Source organism: Myotis daubentonii, chromosome 5 (genome assembly GCF_963259705.1).
Source record: "Myotis daubentonii chromosome 5, mMyoDau2.1, whole genome shotgun sequence".
NCBI classification, from domain to species: domain Eukaryota; kingdom Metazoa; phylum Chordata; class Mammalia; order Chiroptera; family Vespertilionidae; genus Myotis; species Myotis daubentonii.
In genome coordinates, this window is record NC_081844.1 from 47,444,389 (window position 1) to 47,464,529 (window position 20,141).

Below are 20,141 nucleotides of genomic sequence, written 5' to 3' on the forward strand. Positions count from 1 at the left end.
CCTCTTCACTCACTGTAGTAAATCATCTCATTCGGACCCAGTCCCAAATTCAGACCACGTAAGAATGTTAGCAGCCGAACTGCTCCCTTTTTCCATATAAAGAGTCCCTGGGGTCAGGGCCTACGAGGAGGCCTCTGCAGCTCCCCCACGGATGCTTCCAATAGATATAATTAATGGCTCATGAATCAGATTTCTGGCGACCGAGGGTAAGCAAGATTCTCGGGAGTTGGCAAGATTCTTCAGTGGAGCACGGACACTCTCTCACGACTCTCTGAATGTATCCCTGCGACTCTATTACCCTTTCTATCATGGAAACTTGTTACCAGACTCGAAACCCTGGATGACTACAATGTGCATCTTGCTGTGGAAATAGTTGTTGATTTGAATATATACTCTTACATCTTCTTCACATGATTCTCATAATAACTACAAAATATTCAGGACAGATCCTAATATCCCCATTTTACTCGTTTTAAAAACCTGTATAGGGAAATGATGCAACTTGTTCAAGATTCCATACATAGTAATGGGGGGAAACGAGTAGATTTGAACCTGGTATATTCTCACTCTGCTGGCCAGTCTGTGAGGCTTTTAAGAAGGTTTAAAGATTTACCTCTGTTACACAGAGGGCTTTCTCGGGTTTTGGAAATCAAGGGGATGGCCTGTCTCCAGGTTAAACTACATGATCCATAAGCAGTCTAAGGACTGAAATCCACAACCTCTTGTCTTCTTCAGCTGCGAAGTGGGAAGAATACCCACCGTGCCGATGGTACTGTGGAAATCCAGTATCAGTCACAAAATGTTCTGATAGGTTAAAAGCAGTTGGAAAACCGTAGTTGCTGTATTACTGTTGAAAAGCATTCTCTAACTCATAGACTGAAAGAGCCTGCTGTCTTCTATGATGAGTCATAAAAGCAAATGCTCATACCTCCTTTTTCGGTGGCATTGGCAGCTTTGGCGGTCTGGAGGCTGTGGGCAGTGTTTCCTTGGCCTGCCTAACGAGGGTGGCCCCCCTGGAATTCCTCTGGTTGGTGTTCTCATAATCACCCGTATTCCAGGCCATCTGGCCACGGCTGAATTTTCCTAGCACGTCCATAATAGAAGGTTTGGGTTGCCTGAAATAGGAATGAATTGGTTGGTTATCAAGTTGGAAGGACCTAGAAACAAGGCCACCAGTTTTCAGGTAGTTGAGATTTGTCTGTTTTTCTTGTGATTCGATGAGATTTCTAGCTACAGGCTTGGGAAAGCAAATGACCTGAGCCATCAGCCAGTGTCCAGAGAAGTTTTGGGACTCCACCCACTCCACTCCACCGGCCATCCAGGGACTGGAGATGGGAGCCACCTCCCCAGATGGACATGTATCTAGGAACCTGTGGGTGCATTTTCCCTGTATCATGACTGCCCTCATGTCCTGCAGGCCAGGCATGCAAGATGCTAAGAAGTGGAAGGTGAGATGCTCAGGCCGAGACTTCATGAGACCCACAAGTTCTGCAGGACATGGTCTGTCCATGCTGAGAGCTCAGGGGAATTCAGGAAAACACCAGTTTCATGGTTCCAGAGTCTGCCCTTGGACAGTGTATTGGAAGAATGACCTATGCTTTATTCTCCTTCCCCAGTGAAATCCTTGTCTAGCTCCCAACAACCCTATATTAGAGTATTATCCAAGGATTGCCTTCTGTTATGAAGGGCCAGCTGGGGGGTGCGGGGTGGACGACAAAAAGGATCGCAGAATGATTTGCCACCTCACTTGGAAGGCTGTTGTCACTCTAGAGAACCCCATCCCTCCAACCTGGGTGCTCAGAGCCCCGTGGCCACTTCCCTTCCCGGAATCTGAGTTTCATGGGTGCCCAAGTCCTTCGGATCAAGATTTGTGGCAGGTCTGCATCACTCTCACCCATTCAAGAACATGCACACAACCATAGCCGGCATAGTACATGGCCGAGGAGGCAGCAATGTGGGACAAAGTACCACTTATCTTAGAACAGGCATGCCAAACTCAAAGGCTAACATGGGCCAAATAAACAAGGGTCAAGTTTATGTGGGCCACAAAAAAACAAAAGCTTCCATTATCATAGAAACGTAGCTTTATTTCAATAGAGACATGCTAAATACAAAAGGCTGAAATAAATGAGTAATCGTTAATATAAAATAATAGAGCATTTTAATAAAAATTAATATTTTTTCTTGAACATTAACTTACCAGACACTGAATAACTGCACAAATTAATAAGCGTAACGCAAATAAACCCATTTTTCTTGTTCTCTGAAAGCAAAATATTTCCTGTTGCGCACACCAAACAAGTCAGTGCAAGACTAATGATGTGGCCATCATCTGCTAAAATATTCTCTGCTAGTATTAGTGGAGAGAAATGGTGCGCCTGTGCGTAAGGCACAGAAGGGAAATGAATGCAACACGATTATAGTAATCAGTCATTAGCGAACATTGTCGTTCATTATTAATAATTCTGTATAACAGGATATTGTAAAACTTAAGTTACGAAATTTTTATCAAAACGTTTCTTACATACCGTTATATTGGTTGGGCCACGAAAATATTCGCTGTGGGCCACATGTGGCCTGAGGGCCGTGAGTTTGACATGCTTGTCTTAAAGTATATGTATCAGTGGGAGACAGAAATAGACATCGGTAAGTCAGCTGTTTGGGTAGTGCCATGAAGAAAAATAAATCCAGGTAAGGAACAGAAAATGCGGAGCCTGCTATTTTTGTGAGGGGAGGCAGGAGAGGGGGCGATAACACTAAGCAGAGGGCTCAGTGCAGAGCGAGGCCATCCCTCCTCAAGGCCCACAGGGCAGACACTCCCTCCCCACCGGCTGGAATCGCAGAGCCCCTTCGGGGAGAGAGCTGACCATCACTCTCCCTGACCCCCACAGAATGAAGTTCAAACTCTTCAGCTGAGCACACAGGGGTGTTTGTTGTTGCTATTTGCTTTTTGACTATTTTCTCTCTTTTTAAAAAATGATGTACCCACGAGGGCCTTTCTGCCCCCCTCCCGCCCTCCCTCCTCTCAGACACACACAGAGCTTCATTGTGCACCTAGCCCCGCTGTGAGCTGACGGAGCCACACTTTCAGACCTTCAGACTCTGCTTCAACCTTTCTTTCTGCTTGTAACCCCTCCCTCCTCCTTTCCTGGGCTGTAAGTCACCTTTTCTGTGAAGACTTTCCCTATCCCTGTCAGGCAGCAATTTCTCTCCTTCCACAGCACATGACATTTGAATCCTTTTGTAGAAACTCTTAGAATAGACTTAAATTCCCAGGGCAGCAGGCTCTTGCCTCCGAACCCAGTGCTCCTTAAAGGGCCCAGAACATGTCTCCTTCATCATCGGCTCCCGTGCCCGTTACCCTGCCTGACACATAGTTGACCCTCAACTAATCAGTGATGGAAAGAGTAATGAGGAAAGGAGGGAGATCAGAATGAAATTTCTTTTTTTATTCAAAAATAATTATTTTTCAATTACAGTTTACATTCAATATTTTTTTGTATTAGTTTTGGGTGTATAGCACAGTGGTTAGACAGCATATATTTGACTACGTATTCTCCCCAGTATGTCCAGTACCACCTGACATTACTTTCAAGGTGATCTACTTTTCCTCCCACCTGCCTCCACTCACCCACAGCCGCCTCCTCCCCTCCCACCAATGGCAGGTGTGCAGGAATGGATCCCTACAGTCTGGCTTATTATTTGCAAGTACAGATTAATAGCTGGGGATAATTTCAAGAAAGTTGAAAGGGCAGGATAGCTAATGGTTAGAATGTAGGGATGGGCATTATTTATAATTCATATTAGCTTGATAAATGGTTCAGAGGAAAACCATTTCATGCAAATGTGCTACATTTTCTTAAAAGTTATGTGTTATAGAAGCAATTATAATCTTTTTTTTTTTAATTCAGACTACCCTGTGTCTCTGAATCTTGAATCACCAGGAGCCATGAAAGTTAAGTTAGTTGTAATTCAAAGATTTTAAGGGTCTTAAAGAAATAGTAGCCATGTTCATTATGGAGAATTATGCACACTAGTTTTGATTTACAAAGGAGCCACAAAAGTCAAAAGAAGGAAACCAAGCAGCAGCAGGTTGGGGTCCAGCTGGAGCATGAACACCACGCCATGGGTAACGGTTCGCTCTTAGTGACAAAGGCACACCAGCCAGCACACACTCGTGCGCACCCCCCAAAAAACAAACAAAGCACCAAACATTCTTAGTGTAACGTTCTTACTATTAACTTTTAAGGGTCAGATCTTTTCCTTTTTGACATAATTTCAAGCTTATACAGTGTGCAAGCACAATACAATAGCATTTTTTTCCCTGAACCACTTGCAGGTATGTCATTGACATGATACCCATCATCCCCAAGTACTTGGGTATGTCATGCCTACAAACCAGGACATTCTACACAACCTCAGTATAACCATCAAAATCAGAGGAACTCAGAACGTTCACTTGTTTGAATGACTATCTTCTAAGCCTCCGACACGTGTCACATTTTGCCAATTGTCCCAACAATGTCCGTTCTGCAAAAGGATCCAGTTGGAAGCACCCGTTGCCTTCAGTTTTTTCCTCTCGTCAGTCTCCTTCAACCTGGAACCAAGTCCCCGTCCTCCTGCGACTGTCACGCAGCCGTGAAGCTTCTGAAGAGCACAGACCAGCTATTTTGTAGATGTCCTGCAATGCGGATTGATTTTGTTTCTCCTTGATTAGCTTCAGATTAGACATCTCCGAGGAAGAAGAACACAGAATGGCCGTGGCGTGACTGTCCCAGGTCTGGTGAGGTTCCTTCCCGTGGGTCACCTGATTAAAGTAGTGTCTGCCAGGCCCCTCCCTTGTGAAATCACTTTTCCCTTTTGTTATTAGTATTTCTTCGAAAATACTTTGACATTATGTAAACTCTCATCCCATGTCAAACTTTCAACTTATTCATTTATTTATTTTTTTAACTTTAAAAAACATATTTTATTGATTTCAGAGAGGAAGGGAGAGGGAGAGAGAGATAGAAACATCATTGATTGGCTGACTCTTGCATGCCCCCTACTGGGGATTGAGTCCGCAACCCGGGCATGTACTCTTGACCGGAAGTCAAACCATGACTTCCTGGTTCATAGATCAATGCTCAACCACTGAGCCATGCTGGCTGGGCCATTTATTTCTCTACATCAATAGGATCTTATGGTTTCCTATATTATGCAATGGATTATAATCCATTTATAATGTTCATTTTCATTATAGACATGTTTAAATTGTCCTAGATTTGGCTGATGGGAGCTCTTTCAATCTGGCTTCTATGTCCTTTCAACATGTCTCTCTCATTCTTTGAGCGTTTCCTTAAATTTTTTAGCACAAAGAAAAAGGTTCCGGGTTCATCTTTCCCTGCCCTAGCCCTGGAATAATCCATTTCTCAAAGGAACCCTAGTTCCTTTTAGTGGAAAATGGTATTTAGAATTCACGATCTGAGTACGAGGGTTGCCATTGTCATGCAGCCATTTCAGACAGCATTGCACAGGGTTCATCAGAAGGTTCATTCTCCTTCCCCTCGTCATATTTGTAACTCTTTTCTGCAGTTGGAAACCTGGCTCTCCTTCTCTGCATTTACTTATTTAACCAGTCTTTTTGTGTATAACCAATCTCCCATTTCCACTCCCCACCCCCATTACCTCTCATATTGCTTCATTTATATTTCTTTGGGGAAGAATCTTCTATTCTTTTTGTTTCTTTACCATTGCTATTCCCCAGAAATCCCCATGAGTCTTATCTCTTGATTCACCCATCTCCAAACCAGGCAGGGGATAGCATTTATACCCCAGGATCTAACCAACACCAACATACTGATGTTTAAAATCTTTACTTTTAGCTCTACAACCTACACATAAATTCCCAGCTTTTTACTGAACCTAGTACCAGGATATCTCATAGCTGATAATAACATCTAGCATTTATTCAGATACATGAGCTTCCAGACACTATGCTAGTTGCTTAATATGCATTACCTCTAATCTTCTATATATATATATAAGGCTAAGTGACTGACCAACCATCCAACCGACTGACCAACCAACCGAATGACCAGTACATATGGCACGCACTGGCAATTTAAAAACGTTGACTCACACATGCACAATACATATAAGGCCCTCGCTGATGCCGATCACACACAATGGCAGAATGTATCTGAAGACCAACTATTGGCACAACGTACCTCTGAAGCTGAAAGAAAGTGTCGTCGTTGATATGCTATTTTGACATGTAATTTTTTGCAGTAATGTAATTACCGCACAAATCTTTTCTCTAATTAAGTTCCTTTCAAAGTGCACGAATCCATGCACCGGCCACTAGCCTTCATAATAATCCCAGATGATAGGTATCATTTCCTAGTTTTTACATCTGAGATTAAATTGAGTAAGTCATTTATCCAAGATTAAACAGTTAAAAAGCAGTAGATATGGGATTTGAACTCAGAGTCATCTGATTCTAAACTTATGCAATTACTTCACCTGTAAATGGAAATCATATGATAACACCTACTCTTCAGGAGGACTAAATGAGTTAATACTTACAAGGCACTTAAAACAGTATCAGGGACATATTACAAGTTTAATAGATGTTGACTATGTTGTCCTCACAGGATGCTGCTTCTCAATTCATTTCCACACACAGGCCCTGCTTCCTCTCCATCTGGCCCCAAATGCCCTCTCCTTCCTCTAGTCCCTATTTTTGGACAATGACATAACCATCCACCCAGCCACTCAACAAACATATCAGGATTGCTTTTGACTTTTACATCTGCTCCATTCCCCACATAGAGTTGCTTGCCAAGTCTCGCTGAGTCTTTTTCCAAACTGTCTCACCGTCGTGAATTTAGGCTCCCATCATTGCAAGTATCCCAGTACCGCTTAATGTGTCTTCCTTCCTTCAGGCTCTCCTTTCTCTGCTCCATCCACTCAGCAAACAGTCTTCTAAGACTGTTCCATGCCAGGTATTCTTTCTAACACACAGGTTTGAGTATATTACTTCCTTACTAAAATTTTTTTAAAAACAACCGTCCATTTGCCTATAGACATTAGCACAAGATCTTTAGTATGGAATTTACTACACAATCTGGGCCCTGGACTACAATTTCCACCATACCCTCCAAACCAATATCCTATGTGTTAGCCATCAAATGATGAGCCATTTCCTCAACACATCATGAAGGGTCACTTCTCCACATGATTTCTTTTTGCTTATGTGATGTGACTCTTACGGCTGGAATTCCTTTCCTGGCCCCACCTCCTTCTGATTTCCCACCCAGCCTTAAAATGGAACTCATGTTACCACAGAGCACTCCTGAGTGGTCACCCGAGCTTCAACGCGGAGCCACACCATGGCTGCCGGCGTTCCCACAGTATGTTGTTCCCACCTGTTACACTCGATGTTATGTAGACTCTTGCCCTCAGTAAAGCTGTCAGTAAAGGCAAGGATCCATGTTTCACTTTTTTCAGTGTCTAGCAGAGATCCTGAACATAGAACATGTTTTCAGTCGATTTTGTTTGCTTCTATGAAGATACAAAAATATGTTCTGTATTTATCCCCAGCGAAGAAGATTGTGAGTACACCTGATAGTGGATTTGGAGTGAAGTGGAACTGATTTCACATTCATACACTCTTTTGTTGTTTGAATTTTTAAAACTGTGAGCATGAATTATTTTTACCACAAAACATGTCCATATTTTCCTTAAAAAAAAACCTGTCGGTTATTTGGGCAGTGGCTGGAATTTTCCTAGCAGCCTGGACAGCCGAGAAATGGAGTTAGAAGATAAAACAGACTTCGGCACGAAGTTAGGAAATGACTGGCTGGACCTTGCTTATGTAACTGTCTAAAAGCAATGGGACAAACTGGACTTGCATTTGGACACTTCTGCCAGGAAAAATACCATGGACAGCCTGACGAGGGGGCTTGTTACGGGGGTGGCTCTGCTTGGTCCTCGGGTTCCTGTCTTTTTGTGACTCAGTTTGGGCCTGCAGGAGACCCCGGGGCAGGCACTTTGATTTATGACCGAACAATTCAATGAACTCTCTGTATGTTGGCCAAAGAACCGGCGTGAATGAATGTTTACCTAAATCGATCAAAGTAGCTGCTTTTTCTGGAGATTGACCACCCAGCGTCAGTCTTGCCCAAGAGCAAACCTTTTTCTCCTGTTTTGAGGTCTCCTGGGTTCTCTCAGGTTGACTAAAAATAGTTCTATTAAGTGGTAAAATTAAATGTCTTTGGGATTCCAAAGTTAAAGAAACAAGTTGCTAACTGTGTGAGTTCCAGTGAGTCAGTCTGGTTGAATATATATATATATATATATATATATATATATATATATATATATATCCAAAACTGTTCTTCACTTGAGTCTCAAATGGAGAAATATGAGGACACTTCCCCTTAGCAGTGGTTCTCAACCTTCTGGCCCTTTAAATACAGTTCCTCATGTTGTGACCCAAGCATAAAATTATTTTCGTTGCTACTTCATAACTGTAATGTTGCTACTGTTATGAATCATAATGTAAATATCTGATATGCAGGATGGTCTTAGGCGACCCCTGCGAAAGGGTCATTCGACCGCCAAAGGGGTTGCGACCCACAGGTTGAGAACCGCTGCCTTAGGGCTTCAGCTTTTTCCTTGCAGCAACACAAAGTGATGTAACTCTGTGTATGTCTAGCCTGTGAAGAGGACTGTTACGGTGTCTATATTGTGTCTTAACAGCGTGACCACCTGTTTTCCCAGCCAGCTAGTTCCCTTAAATGTTTGCTTTCTCACAGGGTCATTGATTTCTGCTCCTTCCATTTCCGGAAGTATTCAAAAGCCCCCGGTGGCCCATGGAAATTTTGGAGAAACACATTTAGAAACCATTTGGCAGGATCCGTGCTTTCTGAGGGAACAGCCCTTCTCTCCCTGTTATTTTCTCTTTGGAACATTTGCAGGAAAACAAGGCTCCTGTTTTTTAAAGATCTTTCTGCATTTGTGGTGTAGTTAGTCTACACCTAAAGCCAGAATCTGCCAAGGAATGAAAGCCCTAATTGGGGCTTTCAAGATGTTTTTCATAGAATTTTTGTTTTCAGAATTGGCCTTCTGCATAGATGGAGTGGGTGTTTCTATGACACAGGCAGGTGCATATGTGGTATAATTTCAGAGACTCTGGCTGCCTGAGAAAAAACTTCCTTCTACCCTCCTTTGCTGCTGCCTTTTATTCTACAACCAGACACCAGACTTCCAGTGCCCACAGCCAGGGCGTGTGACTATAAAGCATTATTACCTGGCCCTTTCTAGAAAACATCCTGAAGGTACCATAAAGGAAGACCTGAGGAAACAGGGATACTGTAGGCCACTTTTAGCCATATCATCATTTAGTTAAACACAACCTTATTTCTTACTCATTGATTTTCCTTCCCTCCTTGTCCTTATAAAATCATATGTGAGGAAGTTGTGTCTTATTTTCAAAAGATTTTCATCTTAATCCTCTGGGATAACACTTATTTGATTCTGAATCAACCACTGTCATGGAGATGACTAAAAAAAATGAAATTATCTTGATATTTCATACTTGGACAAACAAAATGAGTGCACAACAAAATTAAGCCATTACCAGTAGAGAGAAAATCATAATGCTAATGGAATCTCTCCTAGGTTCGTTGTTGCTCAGGAGACTCTTGATGAATAGAAAGAGACAGAGACTTATCGAAGAAGCTAATTTTTAGTAATTCATATCCAACGGAGTTTACCGAGGTTTATCTAGAAGGCATGTGTCATGCTTTCTTGTTTAATTTTCAATTACCTCCGAGTTATAACTTAAGCTGTTTAAGATAAAGGGCCAAAGTAATATTCAAGTGGGTGATTAGGACAATATTTGAGGAAATTTATAGCCTCAAAGATCCAGAAGTTATCTATATTGTTGATCCTGTCTTTAGCTAAGAGTCATAGCCAGAGTGTACTGAGCAGACACCTGGTCTGTATGGGTTCAGTATCCCATGGGAGACCACACAGGAAGCCAGTGGTCTATGTAAGATAAACCCATGGCAGAAGGACCAAGATATTAGTATATGAATAAACAATTGCTCATTTACTGCTTTACCTATGAATCAGTGAAAGGACTATGGCTACTAGGAGGTTATTTGATTGCAATAAACGTCCAAGGTTAACCATTCGTGATAAAATGTAGAAGACAAAATGTATACCTGCTTCAATTTTTTATTCTTGTTTATTAGTTCCCTCCTTTCCAAGGAAGCAAAAGTGTCTTAAGTGGGTCTGTGTTATCTACAGGCACAAACTATTTTGCAGAAGTAGATAGGGTTATTTTAATTTATAAACACGACTGTGTGAGTCATATTAGTATGAAACATTACTGTCTCAAGGGGAAAAAAAAGATGAAATCGCTTCCCAAAGAAGTGTTTGAGAAAACACAAGGGAAGTCTTCCCAAATTACTAGTGTGGCTACTGCAGACAGAAGAACATTGCTTGAATGCTATTTTTAAAAGACAGAAAGAGATAACTAAAAGCAAGACTATCTATTTTCCTTTTAAATAGAAAAAGCCCGGCCCTGGATGGAGCTGGGCAAGACACTGAGAACTGGAAGGGCGGGGTGAAAAGACTCTGCCTGGTCTGGTGGGCCCTGTAGCTGAGTTCCTGCCATGGCAGCACGCTGCCAGAGGGGTAGGTGAGGGCTGACCTTCCACCAATATCCATCTCTCCCTTTTTGGTCACCTTTGGATGGCACTGGGGCCCAGGATACACTGAGCTTGGCTGCTTTCATAAACACGGACTCTCAGCATCCCTTCTTTCTTCTGCACCACTCAAGCCACATCACACTATCAGTACATTCCATCTGAAAATGATGCTGAATGCCCTCGAGGCTCCCATAAGATGGACAGCCATTGTCAGTCAACTGATCCATGTCCATGTTTCTCTCCTCTCTCTCTCTCCCTCTCCGCCCCCTCACTTCCATCCTCCCTCCCAATAGTCAATAATAAATAAACAAATAAATAACAAAATTAGGGAATAATATGGGGTCAGTGTACACTCATCTAATAGCTTATATTGTCCCTTCTGTGTAAGATTTCACGCTGGAATGATAATCTTGAATCTCTACAATATCCTTAATCACAAATGTCCTTAATCATAAAGGAATGAGTCTCCTATAGATACTCAACTTGATTTCTTTGTAATGTAAGAAAATGTAGTCTTCCAATATAGAAAAGTGTTCTTGACTATGAAGGGGAAGTGAAGGTGTTCACTATTTGTCCACCAGTAGCTGGAAAATTCAACTCACCCTAGTCCCTGGAGCACACTCATTAAACAATGTTTACTTACAACATTTCCTATTTTTTTGGCCATTTTTATTTTTTAAAAACCTGGGCAGGTAATTAGAATATTTCTTATTTGCTTCATCTATGCTATTAATTATATAATATTGTATGAGGGTGTAACATTGTTAATTATCTTCTATTATAGATTCAAACTATGAAGTGTGATCATCACCACTCTCTTCGAGCCCTTGTGCCTATTTTAGAACATGCCCCAAGTATGGAGTCCTTTGCTCTGTACACTGTGACTATTGCATAAAAACAAATTTAACACACACAGTCACACACAGACACACACACACACACACACACGAAAGAAATGAAAAGCTTGCTCTTGGGCTTTCTTCTAGGAGAGCATTGAAAGTTTGTGCGGTTCTGGAGAATGACACACATCATTTGCTTCAAACCTCAGGTTGTGATACTTTTGGTTCGACTTATTGCTTTTGTTTCTTGGCAATTGAACCACTGTATTTGAAAGGCTTGTGTATTCTAACACTGCATTTAAGTAAAGAATTAATAGAAGCAAGTGAGATCTCACGTTACCCGAAGTGAACACGTCTTTGTTACTTGGCCAAATTGTCTCCCCCGAGCTCCAGGATGGGGAAAGTGCTGTCCCTGCCACAGCCACGTCACCAGCACTTGCCGGTTGCCCTTATGGGCGCCAGCTGGCTTCCTGTGACAGGGGCTGTGCAATCGGAATCAAGCATGTCATCTTCCTCTAAGGAATAACACACTCCAAAAGGTTCCTGTTGCCAAGCGTCTGTCCACGAAGTAGAAATACACAGAGGTGTTTACTGACTTCCATTCAGTATTTTTTAATGACCGATACGAAGTGACTCTCACTTTGCACAGAGGCTCCAGGACAGCTGTCCAAAATCTTGCCAGAAATGCAGTGTACCAGATGGCCTAGGGTCACCTATTAGGAATGTTGACTATAATTCCTGATGTTGTCAGAGATAGGAGAGAGTTTATATAAGATATGCAGGAAGGACGGCCAATCTCTGCAGCTCAGAGCTCCTGAGATAACAAGTCCAGGGCCTCTCTGCTTAGGGCCGCTTCCTGGGCGTCACTCGCTTATTTGTGTATCAGAAAACAACAGAAGGAAGGAGGGTGAGCTGTGTTGATTGATGTGGCTTGGCAGCAAGGCAGGTGGAGGTGAGTTGGGAGATATCACAGTATTGATTCAGTTTAGTATGGGGACCAGCTTACCTATCCAAATGGAACACCTTGACCTTCATGAACTAAAGATAAAGCTCATGGTTTATTTTTAGTGACTTTGGAAATGTAAATATACACAAAATAGTTTAAAGATGCCTAAGTATTCATCACCCAACTTCAAACATTATCAATTTACTAGGGGCCCGGTGCACGAAATTCGTGCACTGGGTGGGGGGGGGGGGGAGTGTCCCTCAGCCCAGCCTGCCCCCTCTCACATACTGGGAGCCCTCAGGCGTTGACCCCCATCACCCTCCAGTCGCAGGATCGGCCCCTTGCCCAGGCCTGACACCTCTGACAGAGGCGTCAGGCCTGGGCAGGGGACCCTCATTTCCCCCCATCACTGGTTCTGCCCCCAGCCCCCTCCGATTGCTGGCTCTGTCCCTTGCCCAGGCCTGATGCCTCAGCCAGAGGCGTAGACCCCCATCACCCTCTGATCACCTGATTGGCCCCTTGCCCAGGCCTGACGCCTCCGCCAGAGGTGTCAGGCTTGGACAGGGGACTCCCATCTCCCCCCGATCACTGGCTCTGGCCCCCGCCCAGGCCTGAGGCCTCTGGCCCAGGAATCATGCCTGGGCAGGGGACCCCCATCTCCCTCTGATCACTTGCTCCACCCCCCGCCCAAGCCTGACGCCTCTGACCCAGGCTTCAGGCCTGGGCAAGGGGACCCTCATATCCCCCCAATCCCCGGCTCTGCCCCCCACCCAGGCCTGATGCCTCAGCCAAAGGAGTTGACCCTCATCACCCTCCGATCACCAATCACCGGATCGGCCACTTGACCAGGCCTGAGGCCTCCGGCAGAGGTGTCAGGCCTGGGCAGGGGACCCCCAGATCCCCGCGGTTGCAGGCTCCGCCCCTGCCCAGGCCTAACGCCTCTGGCTGAGGCGTCCGGCTCAGGCAGCGGGGACCCGCGGCTGCAGCGGCCCCGCGATCGTGGGCTTCGCTTTAGGCCCAAGCAAGGGACCCCTAGCTCCCGGGACTGCCAGCTTCGACCGTGCCCAGCTCCCATCGCTGGCTCCACCCCTACTTCCTGCTATCACTGGCCAGGGCGGCAAAGGCACCTGATTCTCTGATCATGGCTGGGGGGCAGGGCAAAGGCGGCCCTGGGGCCGCCTTTGCCCTGCCCCCCAGCTCTTAGTTCCCCCCTGGGTTTCTGATCACTGTCAGTGGCAGGGGGCTTCTTCCTGCTTTCCCTTTCGCCTCCCTACATTGTGCCTACATATGCAAATTAACCGCCATCTTGTTGGCAGTTAACTGCCAATCTTAGTTGGCAGTTCATTTGCATATAGCCCTGATTAGCCAATGAAAAGGGTATCGTCGTACGCCAATTACCGTTTTTCTCCTTTATTAGTGTAGATAGCCAGTCTTATTTCATGTCTATCCTACTTTCTAATCCTCCTACCTTTCTGGTATAACTACAAAATATAAAAATTCCTTTTTAACATAATCACAAGGCCATATTTTTTCTCCTAAAAATATAATTTTACCAAATATTCAGACTTCAAAATTCTAATTTTCTCATAAATGTTATGACTTTTGGCAGTTTGTTTTTTAGAAACAGAATCCAAATAAGTTTCTCTTCTCCTCCTCCTCCCCCTCCCTTCTCTTCCTCTTTTTCCTCCTCATGCTCTTCTACTATTTCTTAAAGCAACACATTTTGTTTCATAAAAATTTTGCTTCCATTTGTCCTATAAAATTTCCCACAATACATTTTTCTGACAGCATCTCCATGTTGTCATTCAGCCTTTTCTGCTGTCTTCTGACTTCCTCTATATACACAGTTAGTTGGATTTAGAGGCCTGATCTAAGTAGGTTTTGGGGGCCAGACTACTGTATAGTTGGCTAGGGCTGCCATAATGCAGCACCACAGACTGGTGGCTTATACAACAGAAATGTCTTTTCTCTCAGTTCTGGAGGCCAGCTGTCCAAGATGAAGGTGTCGGCAGGGTTGGTTTCTTCTGAGGCCTCTCTCCTTGTAGATGGCTGTCTTCCCCATGTGTCTTCACCTGGTTATTCCTCTGTGCTGGTCTGTGTTTGGATCTCCCCATAGGACACCAGTCATATTGGATTAGGGCCCACCCTAATGACCACATTTTAATTACCACTTTGAAGAACCTGTTTCCAAATTCAGTCACATTCTGAGGTACTGGGGGTCAGAACTTCAACTTATGAATTTGGGAGGACAAAACTCAGCCCATAACTACTACTTTCCAGGTGGTAGGGTGGTCTTTCATCAAGAGGCGCATACAGGGTGGGGCAAAATAGGTTTGCAGTTGTGAGAAGTGAAGCACAGTTTATTCTTGTTTATTATTTATTAAGTATTGTATTATTTTCTAAATGAACAACTGTAAACCTACTTTTGCCCCACCCTGTTTTGGTTTTGGCAGCCATTGATGATTAGCACCTGGATTCATTAATTTATTAGCATTTGCAAAATGATGCTGTCCTAATTCCCTTATTCCTTCTTTATGTGTTAGCTGGATTACTTGATTTTTTTTTTTTAAGTCCCCTCATCTTCTATTTGGTTTGCAGTGGTACCATTTGTAGTGGAAAGGCAGAATTAATGTTTAGTTCTTTCCTTTTATTTACTCATTTTCAAAATAAGTTGATTCATGGGAATCCTCCAATGTGACCAGTTTGTTATGGATTTTCAGGTGACATTATGAACTCATGAATGTTCATGTATATGTATGTGCAGGTAGATGTATCTGAGTCCCTTGCAGTCACCACACCTTTCTTCAAGGTGTCCTATTTTGGGCAGGTGGGAATCTCTTCAAGTTTGGCTTCTAAGTCCCTTGGACAGGACTGTAGTGGTCTTGGATAGCTTCCTCACCTGGTATAGCGGGGAGTACTAGATCATATTTCCCATTTCCTTCTCCAAATACAGAACCAACCATTTCTCCAAGAAGCCTGATTCCTTTAGTGGAAACGGTATTTGAAGAGTAGAGCTGAGTAGTAGGAGAGGGCTCACAGCTGCTGAATTTGTTCCCATGTCTAGGCCTTTATAGTGACTAGAACTATGAAAATAGATATATAAAAGCACGCTATCATACATATATGCACACATATATCTTCCAATCTAATTCAGGATTTGATTTTTAGCTCTGTTATGTTAACATCTGTATTTTCTTTCTCCCACTCTAAGAATCCTGTTACTCAACCAAGCCAGGAATGATTGAATACTAGTACTAGTAATCACATCCAGTGCTCACATCACACCCAAGCAGAGCCAGAGTAACATTACCAACACTTCCATCAAGCTTTTAGCAGTTCTTGATCTTAGAATACACCCCACTAGATATTTATACTCAAATTTCTGTGCTTTAAAAATCTCTTCAAATAATTCCTTTCTGTGGGTAAAGTCATCAACTGAAGACTCATTCTGTTTGTTTTTAAACTTTATGTTTACATGAAGCTATTTTATAAATGAGAAGTCAGATATAAGGTACATCTCATAGGTAAGATATGTCAAGCCAAGTGTGGAACTAGTCATGCTTTGCTATTTTTTTCTTGTTGTCATTATCATATGCATCTAACCCAGCGAAAGAGTTAGGTGGTGTAATGGCAGATTTGGAACAGGTGCTGCCTGAATCGTGTCTCACTGAATAGCTGCAAGGAGGGACTCTGATTCTGGGAGAAACTGTCTTGAAGGCCTTAGCTCTGCTCAGTGAAGAAAACATTTGTTCTACCACCCACCATGTACCTCAGCTCTGAATTTTAATGAGTTAGCCTTTAAGCTGCTAGCCAGAAAAGAAGCTGCAAGGCTCTGTAGAAACCCTGCCATCTTCATCCATCGCTATAGAGGCTAGAAATGAAATGTTTTTGTCAAATATGTGGTAATTGTGCTTCAAGGTAATTCATCTGAACGTGTGAAGTTCCATCTCTAAAATGAGAGCCTCTTGGAACCGAAATACAGCAACTCTAGAAGCTAACTCCTACCTGTCCTTCAAGATCAGGGGACCTTGGAGAGCTTTTCTGACCCCTCCTCAAAATTTAGATTTCCAAATATATATTTCCATTGCGCCCACTAAAATACTCCCTGTTGTAACAGGCATTGCACTTAGTGGTTACACTTTGTTAAATATCTATACCCAGCATCAAGCATAGTGCTAGGCACAAGTTGGTAATCAGAACATATTGGTTGACCAAATATTTCCATCACTGCGTGCATCCTGACATACCCTACTATAATTATCTGTTTATTTGTCTCTTCCTCCCACTATATGATAAGCCCTTTGAGGGCAGGAACTGTGTCTTATTTCCTTGGTACTCCACTTCTCCATAGTATGGATAAAGAACGAAAGTGATACCATTGAAAACTGAATTAGAATTATGGACGATAAGCACAAGATACTCTTGAGACTCATATTATAAGTATGAGGCAACATTAAAAGATAAAGTGATGACATACTTATAATCTCTCAACTGTGGTTGAATGCCACAGCCTGACCTCTGTACCCTCAGACCCTCTCTGTGTCGGATCCGTGCTGGGGACTTTACAGAACGTTGACCTCATCCTCAAGACAACCCAGGGTGGTAGCTATTATCATTCTCCTTTTTCCCCTTGGAACTGAAGTGCAGAAAGCATCTACATTTCATAAAATATGGGGATTAACCCAACTAGGTCCAACTCTAAAGTCTTGCTTATAGGACCTTCCAGTTATGGAAATCTGAAATTATCAGCAGTCTTAAAAGAAACGTTAAAAAACAACAACAAAGGAAAAGCAGAAACAGAAATGGTAGTAACATGCAAAAATGGAGTGAATGATTCCTATGTTGTTGTTTCATCTGGTAATATAGATATAAGCTAGGTGATATTATTGACCTTTTGTTTGGCAATAAAAGAAAGTTTGAAATGACCATGATCAGGACATGTTTGTGGCTTTACAAAAATGAATAGATAATAGAGAAATAACAATTCAAATATTTGTAACAGGTTGTTGTTTTTTTGTTTGTTTGTTTTGCATTCTTTTCAGTACATGAAGTCCATTTGCCTGAGCCTAAAAGTTTAGCCCCTCTGTTTATTTGTAGCTTGTGGTCGTTGCTTGGATTTCATTGCCATGCGCCATTTTGCTGGGTCCAGCGCCTGCTTTGTCAGTAGCCCTGGTCTCCGGAAACAGCCTCTGAGAGCTACAGTTCTGATGTGTGAAATGCTGAGATGCTAGACCAGTGGGGTGACAGGCTTCTTTCTAACACACTTTGATGTCGTTTAGTTCATCAATTACACGAGAGTAATTTTCCGTGGAGGGCCACATTCCGAAATGATCTGAATTTTTCCCCATCTGGGCAAGTGACAGCCTGGTAAGTTTTCCTCTTAAGAATACTGTCTCTTCTTCAGCTACTTTTTCTCTCAAAAACAATGGCTTTTCTCAAACGGTTGCATCTTATCCTTTTGCCCTAAGTGCTCCGTCCTGAGATGAGCAATGTTCATTCATTCAACAACAAACACGGCTGTGCCTCCAACAAGTAAATTATCAAGCACATGCTAGGCTACTTCTGATAGGCTATACGGAAGCAGGAACTGGGTCTGTGTGGTTCACTCCTGAAACGCCAGCCCTGGCATGGTGCCTGGCACATAGTTGGAAGTTGGGTATTTATCAAATGGATAACTGGGCACCAACAAACTGTGTGGCACAGCAGCGACGCAGGAGCCCTGCCTGACCCTAGGCACCCGCAGCTTGTGAGAGCCCCCCTCCCTCCCCGCCCAGCCGGAGAAGACGAGGGCGGAGGAGGCTGGGGAAGGAAATGTGAAGATCGCTGTTAAGTAACAGACCTGAAGGGCCGAAGTAGGAACGGGTGCTGATGATCCAACATTCCCAGCACTTTGCTACTTAATGCTTACGGAGATCCCTCCACTGTGCCAGGCGCTACGGCCTTCGAAATAGAAAGCTGTCAAGATTGATGGCTGTTTTGAGGAAAACAACTCCAAGAAAAACATGCGTTTCTGTACCAATGTATTTTAACTCGTGGCTGTCATTAAGTCTGTGCTGGTCTAACAACCAGGTTTGGCAGCAGTATTTCATTATGGAATAAAACAGGCCATTCTCTGGGCACCGCCTAATGCGGGCCAAACACAAGCACACCTTCCACCTCTGCAGAAACAGAACGCCCTGTTCACTCAGGGCAATGACTAATTTTTAATGCTAAAAGGTTTTAAACAGAAATGTTTCAACTTAGGAGCCCTTCGCTACTAAAATTATAGTTGACTATTGCTATTTCTCCCATTGTATAAGTATTATGTTTATCAAAATAAAATGCTTGAACATTGTACTTAAGGTAGTGCTAATTTTTTTTTCCAAGTTTAATGTAATCATTTAGGCCCATATACATAATGCATGTAAGCAGTAATAAAATGCTTATAAAATGCTTTTTTAAAAATTCCCTTTCTTCCTGCTCCCTGGCCAATGTTCTCCTCTCCAAAGGCAGCCACTTTTTAGCTTATTTGGTTCTTCTGGAACTTAACCCAAATTGGTACACAACACGTGCTCCCTCTGGAGTCCTCACTGGTCCCGCTCCGGTCAATATCGGTGGTCCTCTAGTTCTCTGCATGGTCACATGCCTGATACTTTCCTTTAAGGCCAACTTGGGGATTCCCTTTGCCTGTCACCTTTGTTGTGACTCCTGTTTCTTGGATCAATATTCCTTTCTCTTTCCTTGATTTATACCCCCTTGTCTTGTTAGATAATATTCTCTAGTTGCTTCCTAGGAAAAAAATGCTTTGAGGTGGTTTTTTTTGTGTTGTGGTTTTTTTCTTTTTTTTCCTTAGCAAGTACAAGTCTGAAAATGCCTTTTTTCTACCTTCCTGCTTGATTGTTTGGCTGGTTATAGAATTAAAGGTTGAAAGTCACTTTCTGTCCAATGTGGGAGTCACTGCCTCACGGTCTCTAGAGTCTGGTGTTGCTGTATACACAATGAAGCATGCTGCCTCTTTGATTCCTGATCCTTTATAAATATATCCTCGTTTTTCCCTGGAAGGCTTTAGAATTGTCTCTTCATCCCAGTATAATGAAGTTTCATTGTGACATAACCTTGACAATTTAAGATTTTAAAATTTACTTCGGTGGAGGCTTACAATCTGGGAATTAATGTTACTCCCTTCTGAGAAATCTCCTTGTATTATTGATTTCCTTCTGTTTCCTCGCATCTCTTGCTAGTTAGATATTAGACTAATTTAATTATCATTGATTTTTTAATGTTCATATTTTTTTCTTTTTCCATCACTTGGACTTTTTGTTCTACTTTGGGAAGATTACCTCAGATATATAATATGAAATGTCTAACCTGTCTTGAATCTCTGTACTGATTGGTTTTAGCTAATATAATATGAATTCAATAGATGCATTTTGCTACATTACTTTAATGTACTTCACTTATTTAATTAATAGATAACATTTATCAGTAAAGTGGCCTGATTTTCTCATGATAGCTTCCTTGTGACCATTTCAATTATCTTCCTGTTTCACTCCCCAAAGTGTCCTGTTTCAGGTGGTAAATGACACGGTCACACTACTTCCTGAGCACTTAGTACGCACCAAGTGCTGCTCTAAGTGCTGTATATATAACAACACGCCTATACCACAACCCAGT

At 42.8% G+C, this 20,141-nt stretch overlaps 1 protein-coding gene across 1 annotated transcript in view; it reads right to left on the reverse strand.

Annotated features, from left to right (window-relative positions):
- Window positions 1-922: 922 nt before the first annotated feature.
- Window positions 923-20,141, reverse strand: part of SPMIP2 (sperm microtubule inner protein 2) — a 70,084-nt gene continuing 50,865 nt past the window's right edge. The window contains exon 4 of the mRNA XM_059699514.1: window positions 923-1,115. Within this exon, the coding sequence (XP_059555497.1) occupies window positions 923-1,115 (193 nt within the window). The remainder of the gene's footprint in view (window positions 1,116-20,141) is intronic.